This window comes from Thunnus maccoyii, chromosome 19 (genome assembly GCF_910596095.1).
Source record: "Thunnus maccoyii chromosome 19, fThuMac1.1, whole genome shotgun sequence".
Classification (NCBI taxonomy): domain Eukaryota; kingdom Metazoa; phylum Chordata; class Actinopteri; order Scombriformes; family Scombridae; genus Thunnus; species Thunnus maccoyii.
This window is the reverse complement of record NC_056551.1, coordinates 762,507-781,189: the sequence shown is the minus strand read 5'-3', so window position 1 is coordinate 781,189 and position 18,683 is coordinate 762,507. Positions and strand designations below refer to the sequence as shown.

General features: G+C 37.0%; 1 protein-coding gene across 1 annotated transcript; it reads left to right on the top strand.

The window, feature by feature from the left end:
• Positions 1–2,905: 2,905 nt before the first annotated feature.
• dcp2 (decapping mRNA 2) lies at positions 2,906–17,976 on the top strand. Its single transcript, XM_042395995.1, has 11 exons — positions 2,906–3,166; positions 6,338–6,489; positions 6,695–6,822; positions 9,462–9,560; positions 9,669–9,821; positions 9,923–10,035; positions 10,924–11,028; positions 11,865–11,964; positions 14,107–14,208; positions 14,418–14,469; positions 15,969–17,976. Exons 1-11 carry the CDS (start codon positions 3,099–3,101, stop codon positions 16,100–16,102), a joined length of 1,206 nt encoding a protein of 401 aa, XP_042251929.1. The 5' UTR covers positions 2,906–3,098; the 3' UTR covers positions 16,103–17,976.
• Positions 17,977–18,683: the final 707 nt, after the last annotated feature.

Below are 18,683 nucleotides of genomic sequence, written 5' to 3'. Positions count from 1 at the left end.
TTGCAACTAATACGCTTCACATGACATCTCAGCTTCTTTGAATGCTTACACTTACAACTGACACTTCAAATCCTTTCAGTGCTTCAACTCCAACTGACACTTAAACTGCTTTAAATTCTTCAACTAAAAACCCATACACCATCTCACATGCAAACAATTAACATTTTAAAACATTTAAACCTGTCTAGAGTGGTTTAGCAGTGTTTGTGGCCTGTTGTTGTTGATTGATAATTATTTCGTAATACATTTGTCATGATGGTCAGCTTGTATCATGTGGGTACTGTTATTAAAAATGGACCGACTTGTGCCAATTTATAATCATTATTCTAGAATAATTACAATTTGCTGTCATTTCAATCATATTCTCAAATGCATACATATCTCATACATTCTAAAAATCAATACTCAATGTTTCCACGAGATAGATTACTCCACTGGGGTAATTACAGTGATGTCAGCACATTGTCTCATAGTTTACATTTACATTTATTCATTTGGCTTTAGTCCAAAGCAACGTATAAATGAGATACCATCCAAGCCAGCAGAGACCCTCACTCCCAATGCAGTAGGGGAGAACGGGGTAACATGAGCAACTTTTTGCATTAGACGATTTTACTGCAAAATAAGTGTTTTTGTTTCAAATAATAGTTACTATATATACCTCAGGTTGTTGTGTACCCATGGAAATTAAAACATATTATTTAATTATTATGGTTTTAGAACAATGACCCATCAAAAAAAGTTAGTCCTATGGCACAATTTGCCCCAAGGTAGGGGTAAAATGAGCATGGAGATGAGGTAAATTATGGAGATGAGGTAAATTAAGTGCTCTAGGTATAAATTGTGCCACTGTTAAATACTGGTATAAAAATGAAACAAAATCAAACAATTTTGAGATAATTTTGAACTTTATTAATGCCATCAATTTAACAAAGGCAAAAACTGTTTACTACTTTTAAGTAAAACCGTATGTTTGTGTCCTGTTATACAACGTGTTACCTTAACACTTTCAGTAAAGATTAAACTGATCTTTGTTTGTTAGCTACAGAAAGAATGTATGTGTACATGTGCTTTTGTGTATACAGCTGGGTGACAAATTAAAGGAAAAACTGGTCCAGGTCTGAATGCCTGACCCCTACAGTGAGGGGATCTGGTGGCTGTTATGCTGTGGGGGGCATTTTTCTGGCATGGTTTGGGTCCACTTGTCCCTTAAGAGGGAAGGGTCACTGCAAATCAATACAAATTTGTTCTCAGTGATCACCTTCATCCTATGATGAAACATTTCTATCCTGATGGGAGTGGTCTCCTCTAGGATGACAATGCCCCAATTCACAGGACACGAAGGGTCACTCAATGGTTTGATGAGTATGAAAATGATGTGAATCATATGGTCTGGCCTTCACAGTCACCAGATCTCAACCCAATTGAACACCAATGGGAGATTTTGGACTGATGTGTTAGACAGCGCTCTCTACCACCATCATCAAAACACCAAATGAGGGAATATCTTTTTGAAGAATGGTGTTCATCCCTCTAGAAGAGTTCCAGAGAGTTGTAGAATCAATACCAAGGTGTATTGAAGCTGTTCTGGTGGACCAACACCTTACTAAGACACTTTATGTTGTTTTTTTCTTTAATATGTTACTTGTCTGTATGTACATTATGTTTGTGTGTGGCTTAAACTTAACACTAGTCAACAATTAGATATTTATTCATCAACATTGTAACACTTGTAACAGTAATGAAACATTAACATGAACAATGTCTCTAGTCTCTAGAATATCAGAAAATAATACTTTAAATACACAGGTTACTCTGTACATATGTAGCCTATTTAAACTTTTGGGGATAAATAGAGCCATTGACTCAACTTGCCCCAACATCACTGGCACGTTTTACCCCACAACCTCCATTTTGACAAAAATGTTTGACACAGTGGCTCAGATCCACAATTATGCTAAGTTTATGACCTTGTTTTGTAGCTCACAATGAGTTAAATTAACATGTAATAATGTCCAAAACTTATCTTTTTTAATTAAGATACAAGACTGATAACTTTAGTAACATGATGAATTCACTTGGCATGACAAAAATCATTTTTTGGCTCTGTTTTGCTTACCACTCTCTCCATGTGCTTGAGTCAAAGATGGATTGAGTAATGTGAACTATACTTCCTTAATTTGTGGTCACATGATTACTTTTGTTTATGGTTACATATGATACAGAGAGTGGCTCATTTTACCCACTGGCTCGACTTACCCCGTTCTCCCCTATAGGTAATATCAGTAAACAAAAAGTCTGTATACACAATAATCACGTGGCAGCTACAAACTTATACATCAATAATACGTCTACAATAATACAATAATACAAATAGGTGTCAAAAGGTTCTTTACGGTGTCTTCCAGAAGAGAGGCAGTTTTTGTTGTTGTTGTTGTTGTTGTTTTGTTGTTGTTGTCTTTGCTGTCACAGAGATAGTTTACAAATAAAAGTTCTTCTCATGAGGAAAATGCGGAAAAGTCTAAAATTGGAGACATTGTCGTTGATGATTTATGGATATTATATCTCCCAAACAGACGAATTAGTTTTATAAACTCATAAATTGTCATGTATATTGGAAATATACCTTATGTATTCAGAGAAGTTATTTACCTTACTGAAGCAACAAAAATGCTTTGGACCAGCAGTTGAAAACAACTGCCATGTTGATTCAATGTCAGATTTAAGAGAAGTGGTTTTATATTGACTTACAGAACGAGAAGCGTTATGTTACTGTGGCACAGACATCTCAAACAAACTTGCTATATTGTCCCCGTCGGTCATTTGACAGACATAAAGATAAACCAATAGTCGCTCGTCTAGTAAAGTCGCGCACTCATCCTAAGTCTTTGATTGGATGAGTAACTTCCGGTTGTAAACTAAACAACAGACAGTGGAAGAACGAGAAGTGCAATTAGTTGATGTTAGCAACTTTTCTGTAGCTAATGTAAAGCTGGGGTTCCTCTGAGCTGGAAACGAAAACATGAGCGGATTACTGCGGATGTAGCTTTTTGCTCTTATGGCTGTTGTGCCTGCAAGCTCTGAGAGAGAGAGTCAGGATGTTTTCAGCCAACATGGAAACAAAAAGAGTGGAGATCCCCTCCGGCGTGTTGGACGACCTCTGCAGGTAACTGGGCGCTCTACCGACCTTTGCCATCGTGGTTTGATTGTCATTTCACATTTCATTACAAACTGTGATATCTTGTGGAAGGTAAAAGTTGAAAACTAGTGCTTCCTTCGACGTAAGGCGCGTTTTTAGTTGTTTTTCGCTCAGCTGCTGTTGAACCGTGTTGCTGCATGATGCTGCCATGTTAAACGAATTGAATACAGCATGAACTGTTCACCCACAGAATGTGAAGGTGCCTCAAGTGGTTTAACGTTACAATAGTACAGCCTCAGTACATGAGAGGCACAAACTGGGTTAGCAGTGTTCTATAGTGCCCCCGCCCACACCGACAACGTCAACATCATATGAATATACACTGTTGTTATGATGCTGAAATGACAATTCGAATGATCAAACATAAACCCATCAATGCCACTGCACATATCATAACAGTCTTAAAAGTCTTTGAGAGGAGCTATTTCACACACCCCTGATTCCATGTAGTGTCAAAGTCTGTTTCCCTGTAGATACTTTGTTTCCCCTTACCTTAACCTGCTCCCAAATTTACCCTAACCCCAACCAGTCATCCTCTGGGATTCTTAACCTGACCCCAACCAGTCATCTCTGCTACACCTAACCCTAACCTAAGCCCTAATCCTAACCATGGAGGAGGTGCTACAGGAAACACAGAGACCAGAATGTAAGACCAGAGAAAGTCCAAGTGTACTGTAGTTTTCTTATATAATCTTCTAAATATATTACTCTGTTGTACTCTCTGTATGTGTTTACAGCTAAACCCATATCACTCATCTAAATGAACACACTACTCTTTACTGGGCTTACCTCTAAGGATGATACAAGCCAGGAGCACAGACCTCTCAGTGTTTTTTGAAGACAATAAACTGGGGTTGGGTCTGGAGGAATATTATCTTTGCATCTTGAACTTGAATCAACTGATTCATTTTCATTTTCTCTGGTGGTGTAAGAATTATTCAGACCCTTTACGTAAGTAAAAGTACCAAAACAGTAATGTTAAAATACTCCATTAAAAGTAAAAGACCTGCATGAAAAATCCTATTGAAGTAAAAGTATATAAGTATTATGAGCTTAACGCAGTTAAAGTATTGCAGTAAAAGTAGTGGTTTGGTCCCTCTGACTGATATATTATTATATATGACATCATTAGATTATTAATAGTGAAGCATCAGTGTTAGAGCAGCATGTTACTGTTGTAGCTGCTGGAGGTGGAACTAGTTCAAACTACTGTCTATACAGTTAGCTAGTTTAGTCCAGTGGTTCCCAACCTAGGGGTCGGGCCCCTCAAAAGGGTCAGCAGATAAATCTGAGGGGTCGTGAGATGATTAATGGGAGAGGAAAGAAGAAAAAACAAAGTTCTGATACACAAATCTGTTTTCAGTGTTTGGACTTTTTCTCTGATCTTTGATTTTTGGTAAAATATTCAATCATTTGAACATTTATTGAAATGAAACCATGTCAGAAGTTTAGAGGGAAAAATCACTATTTGGTGGAGCTGTTAACAACTCATAGGGTGCATCCCAAGTCTGTTAAATTGCATCCACGTTTCCCTCACTCGCGTCTTTTCCTTGCGTCTTAGTCCCCCCATGCACCATGGATGCATGGAGAGACGCATGGAAACCAAGCCAGGAGAGAGGAAATGAGGAAATTTGTTTTTAGAGACATGAGACGTCCTGTTCTCTGAAGCGTCATGTGAAGCGACGTCTGTTTCTGATGACGGCGACAGCTGATCACAGCTGGATCAGCTGTCAGTCGGCTTTAACAGCTGTATAAACTTCTGATGGAGTTTGTGTCTGCACACATGTTCACTATGCAGCCTGTTACCTGTTTAACAAACACCTAAATAAAAACCTGCATTCTGTATTTATACTGTGTCCTGTGTCCTGCTCAGAGGGACAGGAACCATTTCTACTCGCAGAATGCGTTTATACTATTTATTGATTATTTGCATCTGTTTTTTTTTGATAATCCTGATAGTGAATTCATTGTTCAATAACCCATAATATTATCAGGGTGTCCTCTGAACACTGGAAAATATGTATTTGGCTAAATCTTTCAGGGAAAATGGAAATGATGTAACTCATATCAAACCCGACGCTCAGGAATTTTCAGCCTCACATCTGACTGAATGGAAATGACGATAAATGATGTTAAATATAAATGTGTTTATCTGTTATTATGGATAAAATTAAAGTCAGGAAGAGTCTGTCTGTCAGCAAGAAACAGTATAATGGAGGAAATAACATCATGAAAAGAAAAATCTTTCTAATACATTAAAAAAGTTGTTTATGGTTCTTTTGTTGATCAGACTGACAGATGATGAATCAGAAAACAAATAAAGCATAAAACTTGGGAATGATACACTGAAATTTAATCTGTAATCTGTCTCCACGTCAGTATAAAACTGCAGTGATGTATCAGATCAGTCTGATCAGGTGCAGCGTCCAATCAATAACTGATATCCAATAAGGGGGCGTGTTGGCCAGTAAAAGACTTCTGTGAAGGCTGCTCACTCCTCGCTCCTCAGAGATCTGTCCTCGCTCCTCATTCCTTGGAGCAGAAATAAGAGACTTGGGACGCCTGTCAAAAACGGCGCACCAGGAACAACTTCCAGTTCAGGCGAGGAGCGATAAAATAAGAGAGTTGAGATGTACCCATGGACATCTGAAGTGCACATCCACAGCCACAGTCTCTCTCATACTTCTCACAAGCCTGAGTGCTCATCATTGAGCTTGTCATTTAAATATTCAGCTCCATGTGAACCCTTATCTTACGCTATAATGCCACTATATTGGTGCATAATAAAGTGATGTGTTACCATGTGTCATTAAAATGATAGAGAGATTTGTGAAGCTGTTGACCACAGTGATGTTTCCTTCGTTTTGTTTGAAGTTCTTTTACTTAGTTGAGTAAAAGCAACTCTGTGTTTCATGAGCAAATCAAAACAAGCGTTGGTTGGCATTCCCACATATCAGAGGACATCGGCATGGATTTAATCTTTCATAACGTCCCCGTGTCGTGCTGCTGGGAGACCTTTGAGTCTCTGGGCAGCAGTTCACAATGAATGTTATCCTATTGCATGTCCAGTGTTTGAGTCTGCATGTGTGAACAGAGATGTGGCCCTGACCCCCCCCCCTCTCTCCTGTGATTCTCCAGCCGGTTCATCCTGCACATCCCCAGTGAGGAGAGGGACAACGCTATCCGGGTGTGCTTCCAGATTGAGCTTGCCCATTGGTTCTACCTGGACTTCTGCATGCAGAACACTCCAGGAGCTCCTCACTGTGGGATAAGAGACTTCGCCAAAGCTGATATCCTTACATGTAAATGATGATGTTAAATGAACTTAATTTTTTTACATTAGGCCATCCACTGTACTATACTGCACACATTCCAAAGCATACTGTACAATGTTTTTGAATCTTTTGAATGCATCTTCATCCACCTCAACATTCTTTTGTTATAACACCTGGAGCCAAATCTGTTCTTCATGTTATTTACTTGACGGCTGCAAACTCTTCCATCACTGTCCATTTCTGTTGCCCCATGGAGAGGATGTGCAGAAAGTCCTAGAACAGTGGAAAGAGTACAAGATGGGTGTACCTACTTATGGAGCAATCATTCTAGATGAATCACTAGAAAATGTGAGGGTTTTTTTTTTTTGCATACTCATACAAAGCCACAATATCTGACATAAGTTTTCTAAAAGATATTTCTTTCATTACAACTTCTATCAGTAATAACATTGTACTCACCACGTTATAGTAATTGTTGAGATCTGGCAACAATGACATCACTAAAAAGAAGCCAGTCGGACCAAGACACTTGATCATATTTCATAAATGCTGAGATCTTCCTCCTAAATCTCAGCAAGTAGTTTTGTGAGTACAGTGTTATAACTGATAAAAATTATGGCCAAAACTACAAAAATAAGACCTAGGTTGTAATAAACCATGATTTTTCTTTTAAGGCTGGGGTTATTCCATATTTGTTATTTTCAACAAATTCCATGAAGAGACCACCAAAGATGCACAAACGTAGTTGAAATACTCTGAGTGAAAACATAAACTCAACTAAAAGATTCTGAATGTTGAAAGTCTAATAGTGCAGGAGCATATGGCATTTATTTTAACATTAAAATTTGTCATTTGAACACTAAAACTTATTAATGTTAAACAATGATGTAAGTGAGGAAACTTTTAGGAGCACAATATAGAACAAAATAACACCAATAACAAAAATGAAACTTATTTCATGGATCTATTGCCCCGGTGCATGCTGGTAGGCTTCCCAACACATCATGTAATTACAATCATATGATCAGTGCTCAGCAGTAGTGGTTTGGTCCCTCTGACTGATATGTTATTATATATGACATCATTAGATTATTAATAATTGATTGTATTCATTTAATGGGACAGTGTACAGTTTTTAACATTAAAGATGCACTGCACAGGAGTTAGCTCAAAGCCAATTTACATCCGCAGTCCCCCACAATCAAAACATGCAACAGCACAACAACAAACAGTACAAAGCAAAAACACACAGAACCCACCATACAAAATAAAAAATACAAAGCTACACACAACAGCGCATCACTTACAGCCACAATGGCAATTAAAAATGAATAATGTAAACTTGTCAAATTAAAAGCAAGACTACCTGCACTAATGAGAAGACCGTAGATGAAGTTAAGACTCAGTGGTCACAGAGCTGAAGCATCAGTGTTAGAGCAGCATGTTAATGTTGTAGCTGCTGGAGGTGGAGCTAGTTTACACTACTTTATATACAGTTAGCTAGTTTAGTCCAGTGGTTCCCAACTTAGGGGTCAGGCCATGATTAATGGGAGAGGAAAGAAGAAAAAACAAAGTTCTGATACACAAATCTGTTTTCAGTTTTTGGACTTTTTCTCTAATCTTTGATTTTTGGTACAATATTCAATCATTTGAACATTTATTAAAATCAAACCATGTCAGAAGTTTAGAAGGAAAATTATTATACTATTTGGTGGAGCTGTTAACAACTCATAGACATGTGAAATGTGACCCCGACTACACACTGCTTTTTGTAAGACGTCAAAAGCCAAAAAGGTTGGAAACACTGGTTTCATCTTTAACAATGTGTTGTATTTTAAAGGCTTGTTATATTATCCATTGCGTCCCTCTGAAATGTAGTGAGTGGAAGTATAAAGTAGCATAAAATTGAAATAAGTAAAGTACAAGTACCTCAGAATTGTATTTAAGTACAGTACTTGAGTAAATGTACTTTCCACCACTGGTGCTCAGCCAATATAAATAAATCTGTGAATAATATGAATGCTGATCATGGTTTCAACTCTCTATTTCACAATAAGAGGGCACTGTTATTGAAGATCATTTTATCCAGGATTAACAAATCAATCCTCAAACAGCATTCAAACAACTCACATGTAGATGTGAATTAGCAGGACAATGTTAGCCTGGGTTAGTAAAGCTACATTAAAAGAACAGGACCCATGACTAATTCATGTAGTCTCTTATTAAAGACAAGCCTTTATTTCTAATTTGGTCAGTTACTGCATGTAGAACCAACAGCGTGTTAAGCTAGAAGTATGTGCCTCTTTTTATACGAGTATGTACAGATTGTTTGACTCTGCCTCCTGATTAGAATTAAATCAACTAATCAACTTGCTTGATGTGTAGGTCTGCACGTCATGTCACTCTAGTGTGCATGTCAGCTCCTCCATAACTCTAGCTTTAGTGCATCTTTCAATACCTTCCCTACCCTCTAGCTCCAAGCCCAGTGAAGACTACTGAATGTCTCCCCACAGAAGACATACATCTTTTAAAACCAATCACAAATATATAGTTTTTTAAAAATGCTCAGTTATTTCCTAAAACAGCTGAGTCAATGTAGTGTTTAGTAGACTTAACTCAAACAGAAAAATGTATTTGTTGGGGACTTTTTTCCTCTGCGGATTAGCAAACACATCACTCAGTGCAACAGTGTGGCTCAGTGATGTGTTTTTAATAGTTTTGGACAACAATAGAGCTCTATGGTATAGAGGAAGAAGATATGTCAGGCTTTGATACACACACAATTTGTTTGGGATTTGCTGACAATAGCAAATATATAATGTCACCAGCTTTGTCCTTTTTTTAAAGTTAAGGATTATGAACTATTCTTTACTTTCAAACTAGTAACATTTTTAGTATGAAGCATGCAATGACACACATTTCACTAGTGCTGCTGCATTATAAAAATCCCACCAGCTGCAGCTAACCAGTGCATCCTTTGTCTTCAGGCGTTGCTTGTTCAGGGTTACCTGGCGAAGTCAGGCTGGGGCTTTCCAAAGGGGAAAGTGAATGAGGATGAAGCTCCTCATGACTGTGCAGTTCGTGAAGTGAGTCATATGTTTTCTGCTGTTCAACTTTGACCAACTGAAAGCATTAAGAACCGTGAATAATCCATCTTTTTAGTTCATAGTTCAAAAAACTGTTGTGTTTTCCAGGTAATGGAGGAGACAGGCTTTGACATCAAGAATCGCATCTGCAAAGACATGTACATAGAGCAGAAAATCACTGACCAGCTGGTGCGGCTCTACATCATACCAGGAGTGTCAAAGGATACCAAGTTCAACCCAAAAACAAGGAAAGAGATCAGGGTAGGAATCTATCTTTCCCTTTTTTTTTTTTACTCAGGTTGATTTCAAGCTTTTTGCAGCTAACAGAAGAGTTTTATTATCTTGCTCTACTTCCCTTGTAGAACATTGAGTGGTTCCCTATTGAGAAGCTGCCATGTCACAGGAACGACATGACCCCAAAGTCTAAACTTGGACTTGCCCCCAACAGGTTTTTCATGGCCATTCCATTCATAAGGTGTGTGTATAGAAGGTTGCAATTATTCATTATTGAATTATCCATTAATATGTTTCTGTTAAAGCAATATATACATTTGCTGTGAGTGAGATGAGAAGACAGGTAATAATGTTTGTGATCTCACATTTGGATCCAGACCAACAATGAACTGATCTACTTACAAGTATTGTGTTTGTGTATCCAAAGCCTGATATATCTTATTCCTCTGTGCCACAGAACTCTGTTGTTGTCCAGAAACTATTAAAGACACATTAATGAACCACACTTCTACTGAGTGGCATGTTCCTTCATTTTGTCATGTTTGTTTGTTTAGAAACAGCTCCAAAGACTGATCACATTGTCAGTCTTCAGTGGCATCAGCCTTACATGGAAATGCTCTCCTGATAAGACTGAAAATGGGATTGTTGTTCTTAGTCTGTGGAGCCGTTTCTAATCAAGCTAGTGCAACAGTGTGACTCACTCACGTGTTTTTAATAGTTTTTGGACAACAACAGAGATGTAAGGCACAGAAGAGTACCATATATCAGACTTTGTATGCACACACAATGCTTATAAGTAGATAAGTTCATTGTTGTTCGGCTCTACACATGAGATTTGTTGACAATTAGAAAAAAGGATATTTAAGTATGGAGCTGTACATGGTTAGCCTATCCCCTACACTGGAAGCAGAGGATAATAGCTAACCTAGTTCTTTCCAAAATTCAAAAATATACACCTACCAACATCTCTGAAGCTCACTAATTAACATGCTGTATCTCATCTGTTTCATTTGTATACAGACATGATGTTATGATAATGCCTCAGTGTGGTTGAACTTATGTATGTGTAAAAAATGTGATTTTGTAATTGACTGGTATTGATTGCACACTTTATGCTCCACCTGAACAGACCTTTGCGAGAATGGATCAGCAGGCTGAAAGGCGAGTCTACAGATAGCGATGAAGATTTCGCAAACAATGGCAACACTCCATGCAAACCTTCAGACATTGCTCGGTAAATATACCTTATCAGCCTTCAGGAGAACTTACCATTAAATTGAAATAAAAGTTTGTTCACAAATTACACCAAAGTGTACAGTTTGTTGAATCGAATAAAGACTGATTATTGGTGGACACAAACACAACTCAAAATCAATGATAATGTTGCTTTGTGTTTGCTGAATATATAAATAGGCAACTTTTTACATTCACATTCACCTCAACAACTTAACCTTAACATGCCACCTTAACATAAGTTGGTAATGTCTCAATATTGTGTTTTCAGCTTGTTCTGCTTCCTTAAAGTGGCCTAAAAATATTTATTAATGCAGCTTTCATTTCCAAACCAAACAGTGAAACTTTCCATGTTCTCACCTCATTCTCAGCAACCAAATGTAATTTTTGTCTGTTTGTTTTCTTTTTTTGTATAGCAAAATCAGTATCTGGTAACTTGTTGTTGACCTAACTTTTTTGAAGTTTAGTTTTTACAAATTGTTGCAAATTGTTAAATTCTTGCAAAATTGCATCACCTGCTGTAGTCTCCTTGTCTTTTCAACATTCAGATATGTTTTGTAAACAACAAAAAAGAATGACAGTTTTGAGTATCTGTTGGGATCATTATTTGGACAAGTACCACATATTAGAACCACTTTTTCTATTTTGTTATTCATAAGAATAACATAAAAATAGTGTCTGATGAGCGGTATATAAGTGATATTTCCTGAATGCGACTGTGTCGAAACTGTATCATCTTTTAGCATCATTTATTATTTATTAGAAGTTTAAGACTGTTGACCATCCACATTTACAATATAAAATATCCACTTTGTTTTTTCCCCATCGATCTTGTAGGTCAAAATCCCGACGCCTCACGGGTACTGATGCTTTTCCAGGAGACGACTGGGCCAGACACAAACAGCAGAAGGCCCTGAGCCAGTATGAGCTGAACCAGGTTAGAGAAGACAAAATTACCCTGCCAGTTAAAGATTATTGTAACAGAAGCATCTTATAGTTACCAACAGTTAATAGTTACTAATGTTTACTGGACTGAAGAAAGCAATGACTTTAATTGTCATCCTAGTTTCTAAGCAAGGATCGCATTAGCATTGGTATAACCAATGGACCAATGGACAAGCAACACCATTCAAAAAATAATCCACAGCTGACAGTCTGATTCACTCATTCAGACACAGACTTCACAATGAAGTCTGTTGATTCCTAATAACTGCTGTGAGCATGGCTCTATATTGAAACCTGCTGATTAAATCTGTCAGTATAGCCAAGCCCTTCTGCTTCCTCATGAGTGTTCACCCTTTTGTTTAGTCAGAGTGTGGATGTTCATGCTGCTGTTTGACTACTGCAATCCAGAATACCTACACCCAGCAACTAACATACAACGTCTGTAGTGTCACATTTGTTCTCACAGAATTGCTGGTCCTGTACCTTAAAAGACTGTAGTTTAAATGCCTTAAGTTTACATTTGTGTTCACTCTAACACTCCTTTACAGCTGACTCACCATCTTAAGGTTTTCAGCACTTAAGTCTGACATCAGATGCTCTCAGAAGCTAGGGATTGTGTGAATAGTTAATGTTAGTTTCCCCCCATAGATTGTCTGTGGGCATCGGACTAAACCATCTGCTAATGATCTATACTCTAGAGTCTAGAGAACAAATTGATAACTGATGGAGAGAGATTTGATAAACAATGGACATATTATTTCAGAGTAAATAGACTGACTGTAGTGAAAGGAGTGGCTGAAACCAGTTTGTCACACATGAACACATGCCTTATATGCCCACATCACAACACTGAATACATATCAACAAGTACTGTATATGCTGTATATATGTTATACATATATATAACAATTTATACTTTTCTCTTAACCTCTAGACCATTGACTGGCAAATTTGTCCCATCTGATTGCTTTTCCCTGCACTTTAACATATTTAACAGGGCTTTTAATACAGTGATTTCAATATTCAGGACTTATTTCTTCTGTTTTGACAAGTTTGAGAACAGAATATATATGGAGTCAATGTAAATGTTGCCTCATTTTTTATTATATGAAATGTTATTAAAAATATACAGTAAAAAATGCAGAAATCATGTGGCCCCCTTGGCCTGTCCTTAAAGCACCTTTAAAGATGCTGCTGCATCCACTTTTGGAACCACAGCTCTAATCAGATGATTAAAAATAAGCTTTTTATTTAGCTACTTTACCTCCAATCAGCTGATGATAACATAAATTAAAACTTTATTTAATTTAGTCTTCGATTTGTATTTTACTAGCTCAATCCATTTTTTATTTCTTAGTTAACCTATTTTTGTATGCGCACATGAAATCATTTAGTCCACTATTTTCCCTACGCAACATTTCCTATGTTCCTTATTACTCATATGGTGTGATGATGGTGGTGGTAAATTTAGAAGGTTTGATGGCTCCCAGCAAATTCAATTTTCTATATACAAGACCATATTTATTATGGTCTTGAATATTTTTGTTAATGTTTTTTCTATTTTTGCCATTTATATAGATGCGTGTCTTGTCCCCTGTATGGGAGTATCAGACAGTGTCATCCAACTCTGCTCTGATTGGTTCAGTCTGAGAGTAGATTGACTCTCAATCATGCGGATTACCACCACCTGAGTGATGAATATGCTTGTGTCTATATATTGCTTGTTCTGCTTTGTTATGCCTATTTGACAATGCATGATGAAAAACTCTGTTAGATTGAAACATTTCTCTGTTAAATTCAATTTGCTGGGAGCTTGGAGCTCTTTTTTCTGTCTCATGACTTCAGTTTGTGTTTTGGTCCAGCACCTGTAGAAGTTTTTTGGATGTGCGTGCGCTACACTTAAAAAAACCAAAAGTTTAGAAGTTCCAACATTATGAGTTGATGAGGACTGCCTGTTTTGATCTTTCTGAGACAAAGGACAGGTGCTGGTGATGATGTCTCATTTTAGGTTAAGTGCAGGTTCACTCGGCTTTAGTGATACAGCTCGTGAAATGGGACACAGAATCTGTCAGTGGCTTGAGACAGACTTGCTACAACCATAGTTACCTCATAACTTCTGTTCTTTGCTCTCTAGAACCCAAATTTAAAAGGCAATGGGAAGAACAAGGACTCACCTTGTGCGAAGAAAGGCGCCAATGACAATGGGGTTAACAACCAGCAGGTGAAAACCATATTAGTAAGTGAAAATCGTTTTTGTTTCAGAATGTATATGAAAATAAAATAATGGTTTTGCATTTTTTAATTTCTGATCTGATATTGGTCCAGTTGATCTTAGACCAGTTAAATGCCACCACATGTAGAATTTGATATGACTGACTTTGGCATGATACTACTCTAAAATGATTGTTCAATCACAAGCATTGCACTCTTATACCATTTCTACAGAAAGAAGATAAAAAACTTCAACCCAGAAGACTGCAAGACAGTTTTGAGAGAGGTATGATTTGTACAGTTCTTGTACACCCGCAGATGCAGACCATTGTGAGCTTTAATGGAAGTCCATTACAACAACATGTTGCACAACTCTTCTCCTGTACACCTCACCAAATGTTTTTGGCTATCTAGCATTCATCAGGGTGTGTATATACACCACCATAGAAATAAAATGGTGTTACTGGTGTACTGTATCTGCTAATGTGACTTTATTGTGTTCACATTTGAACTATGTAGGAGAAGATACTCTAATAGAAAAAACACTCTGGCTCCTTTTCAAATATGAAATCCTGCCTGAACATTTACAGAGTGAAATACTGGGTGTATGGTAAAAACAATATTTGTGTGGAAATTGCTAAGTTGAGGGCACAGTTCAGTTTCACCTGACCTGCTATTCACTGACTAAAAGATTTTCTATGTAACTCTAGCAATAAATTAAAAGTACCACTTTTCCTTTTGAAGACTGTTATTATGGGAAAAGTATGGGGCCCAAAAAATAAACTGTCACCTAATAAAGAATTAGAATTCTGTAGAAAGAAGTGTTTACATAATGTAGTGCAGTAATCATTGTCTTTCATGCTTAATGAAAGCTCATAATAATAACTGGTGTTAGAAAAACTGTGAAAATTGAATATTCTGCATGCTGCACCAAACAGACTGAGAAATTAGTGACTATGTTTTACCCTTTTCTGTCATTCTTCTTACTGAAGCACATATTATATCTCAAAATACTTCCACTGGCCTGTAATTTATCCTCATATACTGTATAAATAATGCATTAATGATCAGATTGGACATGCACAATGTCATTTATTTGAGCTTTGTCATTCCCTTGAATGAATCTTGACTGAATGCTCCTCCGAAGAATTTTTTTTCTTAGTTTGCAGTTAATGATTCTGTGCACATAGTATGACCACCAGCAGAGTCAGGTTAACCCACTAGGGGGCTCTGAAGCTAAAAAAGACCTGTGGGCCCCTATTCAGCTCCCCCCCACGCAGATGTTCCCCAAACCCATTTTCTCCAGGGACCCATAAAACCAACCAGTAACGCCAAGACACATTCTTTGTATGCTTGCATACTTGGCTAATAAAACCGATTCTGATTTCTACTCTGGAACACTACCCTGCCAGGTATGCTGTGTGTTTGGGTTAATTTGATTAACACAAATTTGTTTAAGAATATGCACTATGTAAGCATATCAATTGCAATATTACAGGTATTGAAACTATTTTTACTATTCTATTAAAAGACACCTGGGGCACTGGGGCTGTCTGTGGTCCAAGGCTGGATCACCAACCAATCCTCAAAGGCTACTCTGTAATGTATTGCATGTGTGCAAGGGACTAAATGGAGGAGCTCCCATGGTGGTCGAGAATTGAATGTAGGGACAACAGCAAACCTACTGGGGAATAAAAGTCTTCCTTTCACCATAGTGTCAGACCTTACCGTTCAAGTGAATGTTCTCCATAAAGGAAACCTTTAAATGAGCTTTTCTTTTCACAGATGTGGCTCCATGCAGCCCTACCAATGGTAACCAGACAGTCCAAAGCAGAGACTGTGACCACCTGCCGTCTTCCAAGACTTTTCTCAATTTCAAATTTGACAAAGACGCCATCATGAAATGTTTTGACTACTGACATGGCTGATAAAGCTATGTGCCTCTCCTGTGACATCAAACTACGGCCTCAGAGACATTTTACCTGACAGTCCAGACAGGGATGTTACTGAGCATGCCCTTTTCCTTCTTGCCTTGCTTGTCAGTTTTACATGAACACTCATTTACATTAGGGAGTTGCCCATTTCCTATTGAACATATTCATTAAGCTTCACTGGAGTTGTTTGCCTGATTAGATAACCTAACAGCACAGTCTTCAGTCTGTCCAAGACTCAATCCTAACTTTAGTTTTCACTTAATAATAATTGAATACCTAAAATTGTGGTTAAATCTGAAGGAGATGACACATAGACCATAAGGAGAGGTCTGCTCTGTTAAACCATTAGTCTTTGAAAGGCAAAGATCAAAAGCTTTGAGAACATTATGGATTTTAAGCACATGTGAAGTGAAAATGAAAAGTAAAAGATTCATCTGTGATATCTCAGTGAATTTGACCAGTAAATCAACGTTAAAATGTATCATGTTCTATATTGTTTTTATGATGTAATAATCTGGGCATTGGTCATTTCCTCCATTCTTATAATTGAGTACCAAAATGTTTTGGATGCTTAAAAAAGATGGGTATTAATAGTATTATTGGCTTTATTACCAAATTACTTAAGATTTTATGCAGGATTGTAGAATATAATGGAATACTGACATGAGAAAGGAAGAACAATTGGTCTTCACAATATAAATATCATGTCAAATTCATGTTACTATGTTGTACGGAAATCTGTTGCTACCAGTATTAAAATAAGATCATTAAATCAAGTTGATATTTCAAAATGTATGATTGCATTGACACATAATTTTAAGTGTACACTAAAGTATGTCACTGCATAATGATAATAACTAGACTTATATTTGAATTTTAATTGTGTCCTGTTAGCTCATCTCTCATCTTTTCAGTGGCAATTAAATTAAAAAAACTCAGGACATAATATAAATGCATAATATAAGTAGTCCAGATTGCATAAATTAAGGTTGTGCATTATCTGCAATGAAGATAAAAAGTTTCACATTTGATTTAAGTGGGATTATGGTAGTGTAGTGCTCAGGAGTCCACTGAATAATGGCCAATGGATTTTTCATTTAAACTTTGATTTTGGCAGTAATTGTGCAATTTCCATTATATATGTGAAAATTGCATTGTAATTTGGCATACATTATGCACTAATAAATGGAAAGAAGGCGTTTCAATTTGATTAAATATTGTCATTTTTAATATTGGTAGCCACCGACTTTCAAATATCGTTATTTGCCTCAAAAGCGACCCATATCCTACTTGTGTTTGTCTGGTAATTCAAGGCTGTTCTGTCCTGCAGACTGCAAGGTTTACAGGTTTAAGTTCCTGTTGAGATTTCTTAGACCAGAAGTTCTCGATCATAGTCTTCATGGCCCACAGGTTAGCTGCTACAGTGTTTGTGTTGGTGGCATGAAAAACCTGCAGACTCTTGGGCTATGGACCATGATGGAGGACCAATGCGATAGACTACTGTGAACGTTTCAAGTTACTGTCAAAACATTACAAATGACTCTCACAAAGGGCCAGGGTTAAAGGATTTCTAGCCGCTAGAGCTGAAAATATAAGCAAATGCAGTTTTATAGAATCAGTAACAGTTTCAGGAGTCTTGAAAGTTAAACCCACAGTCTAGCAATCTATATTTTCTCAAGGGAATATCATATACATGCATACATGTGAGATGACTAAATCTGAATATGAGATCTTGTGATGTTTGTCACTGGGGATTCTTTGTTATTGATTGTACAGATGGTGAACTCCAGTTGCCCTTTGGCCTCAGTGGTGTTATGACTTTAAATGTGAATATTAATAAAGTTTGTTTTTTCACTCTCGGCTGTTGCCTTGTTATACTCTTAGATTTAGATAAAAACATACACTATATCAAATATTTCAGTGTATCTTTTCTCCAGGAGAAAGGCTCGTTTTGGGGCTAATTGTATATTTATTGAGTCCTTGGTTTTGTGAATGCGTCTTCTTTAATATAATGTATTTCCAACATTACACACCAAACAGAAACAAGGGAAGTAATGCCACTGAATTGAACAGAATCTAAACTAAGTGTGACATGTCATGTTTAGTATGTTTCCAAGAAAAGCTCTATATGAAGAATTAACATTTATATTAAGATAATACTGCATGAACATCGGGGTCAATGGACATTGTGTCTGTCCAACACTTTGGAGCAAGTCTCAACAGCTACTGAAATTTGCAGGGGACATTAAAGTTCCCCAGAGGATGACTCCTTATAATGATTGGGGCCCCTTTTTTCATCATTAACACTGAATATCTACAGTAAATATTCAACAGGAATGCACTCATTCATTTTTAATTATTTGTTAAAGTATATTTTTAACAAATTACACATAAAATCACATTTGTGAGTAACATTTTCCAGGTAAACAGTACACTTATTGTTTGGACTATGCTTTTATTTTGAAGGCTGAATGAAATCGGAAAATCAAACTTTATGAAATAAATATGATAAGGTTACATAAATGTCTTTTTAACTTTCTCACAATGTCAAAGGTTCACTTTGAGA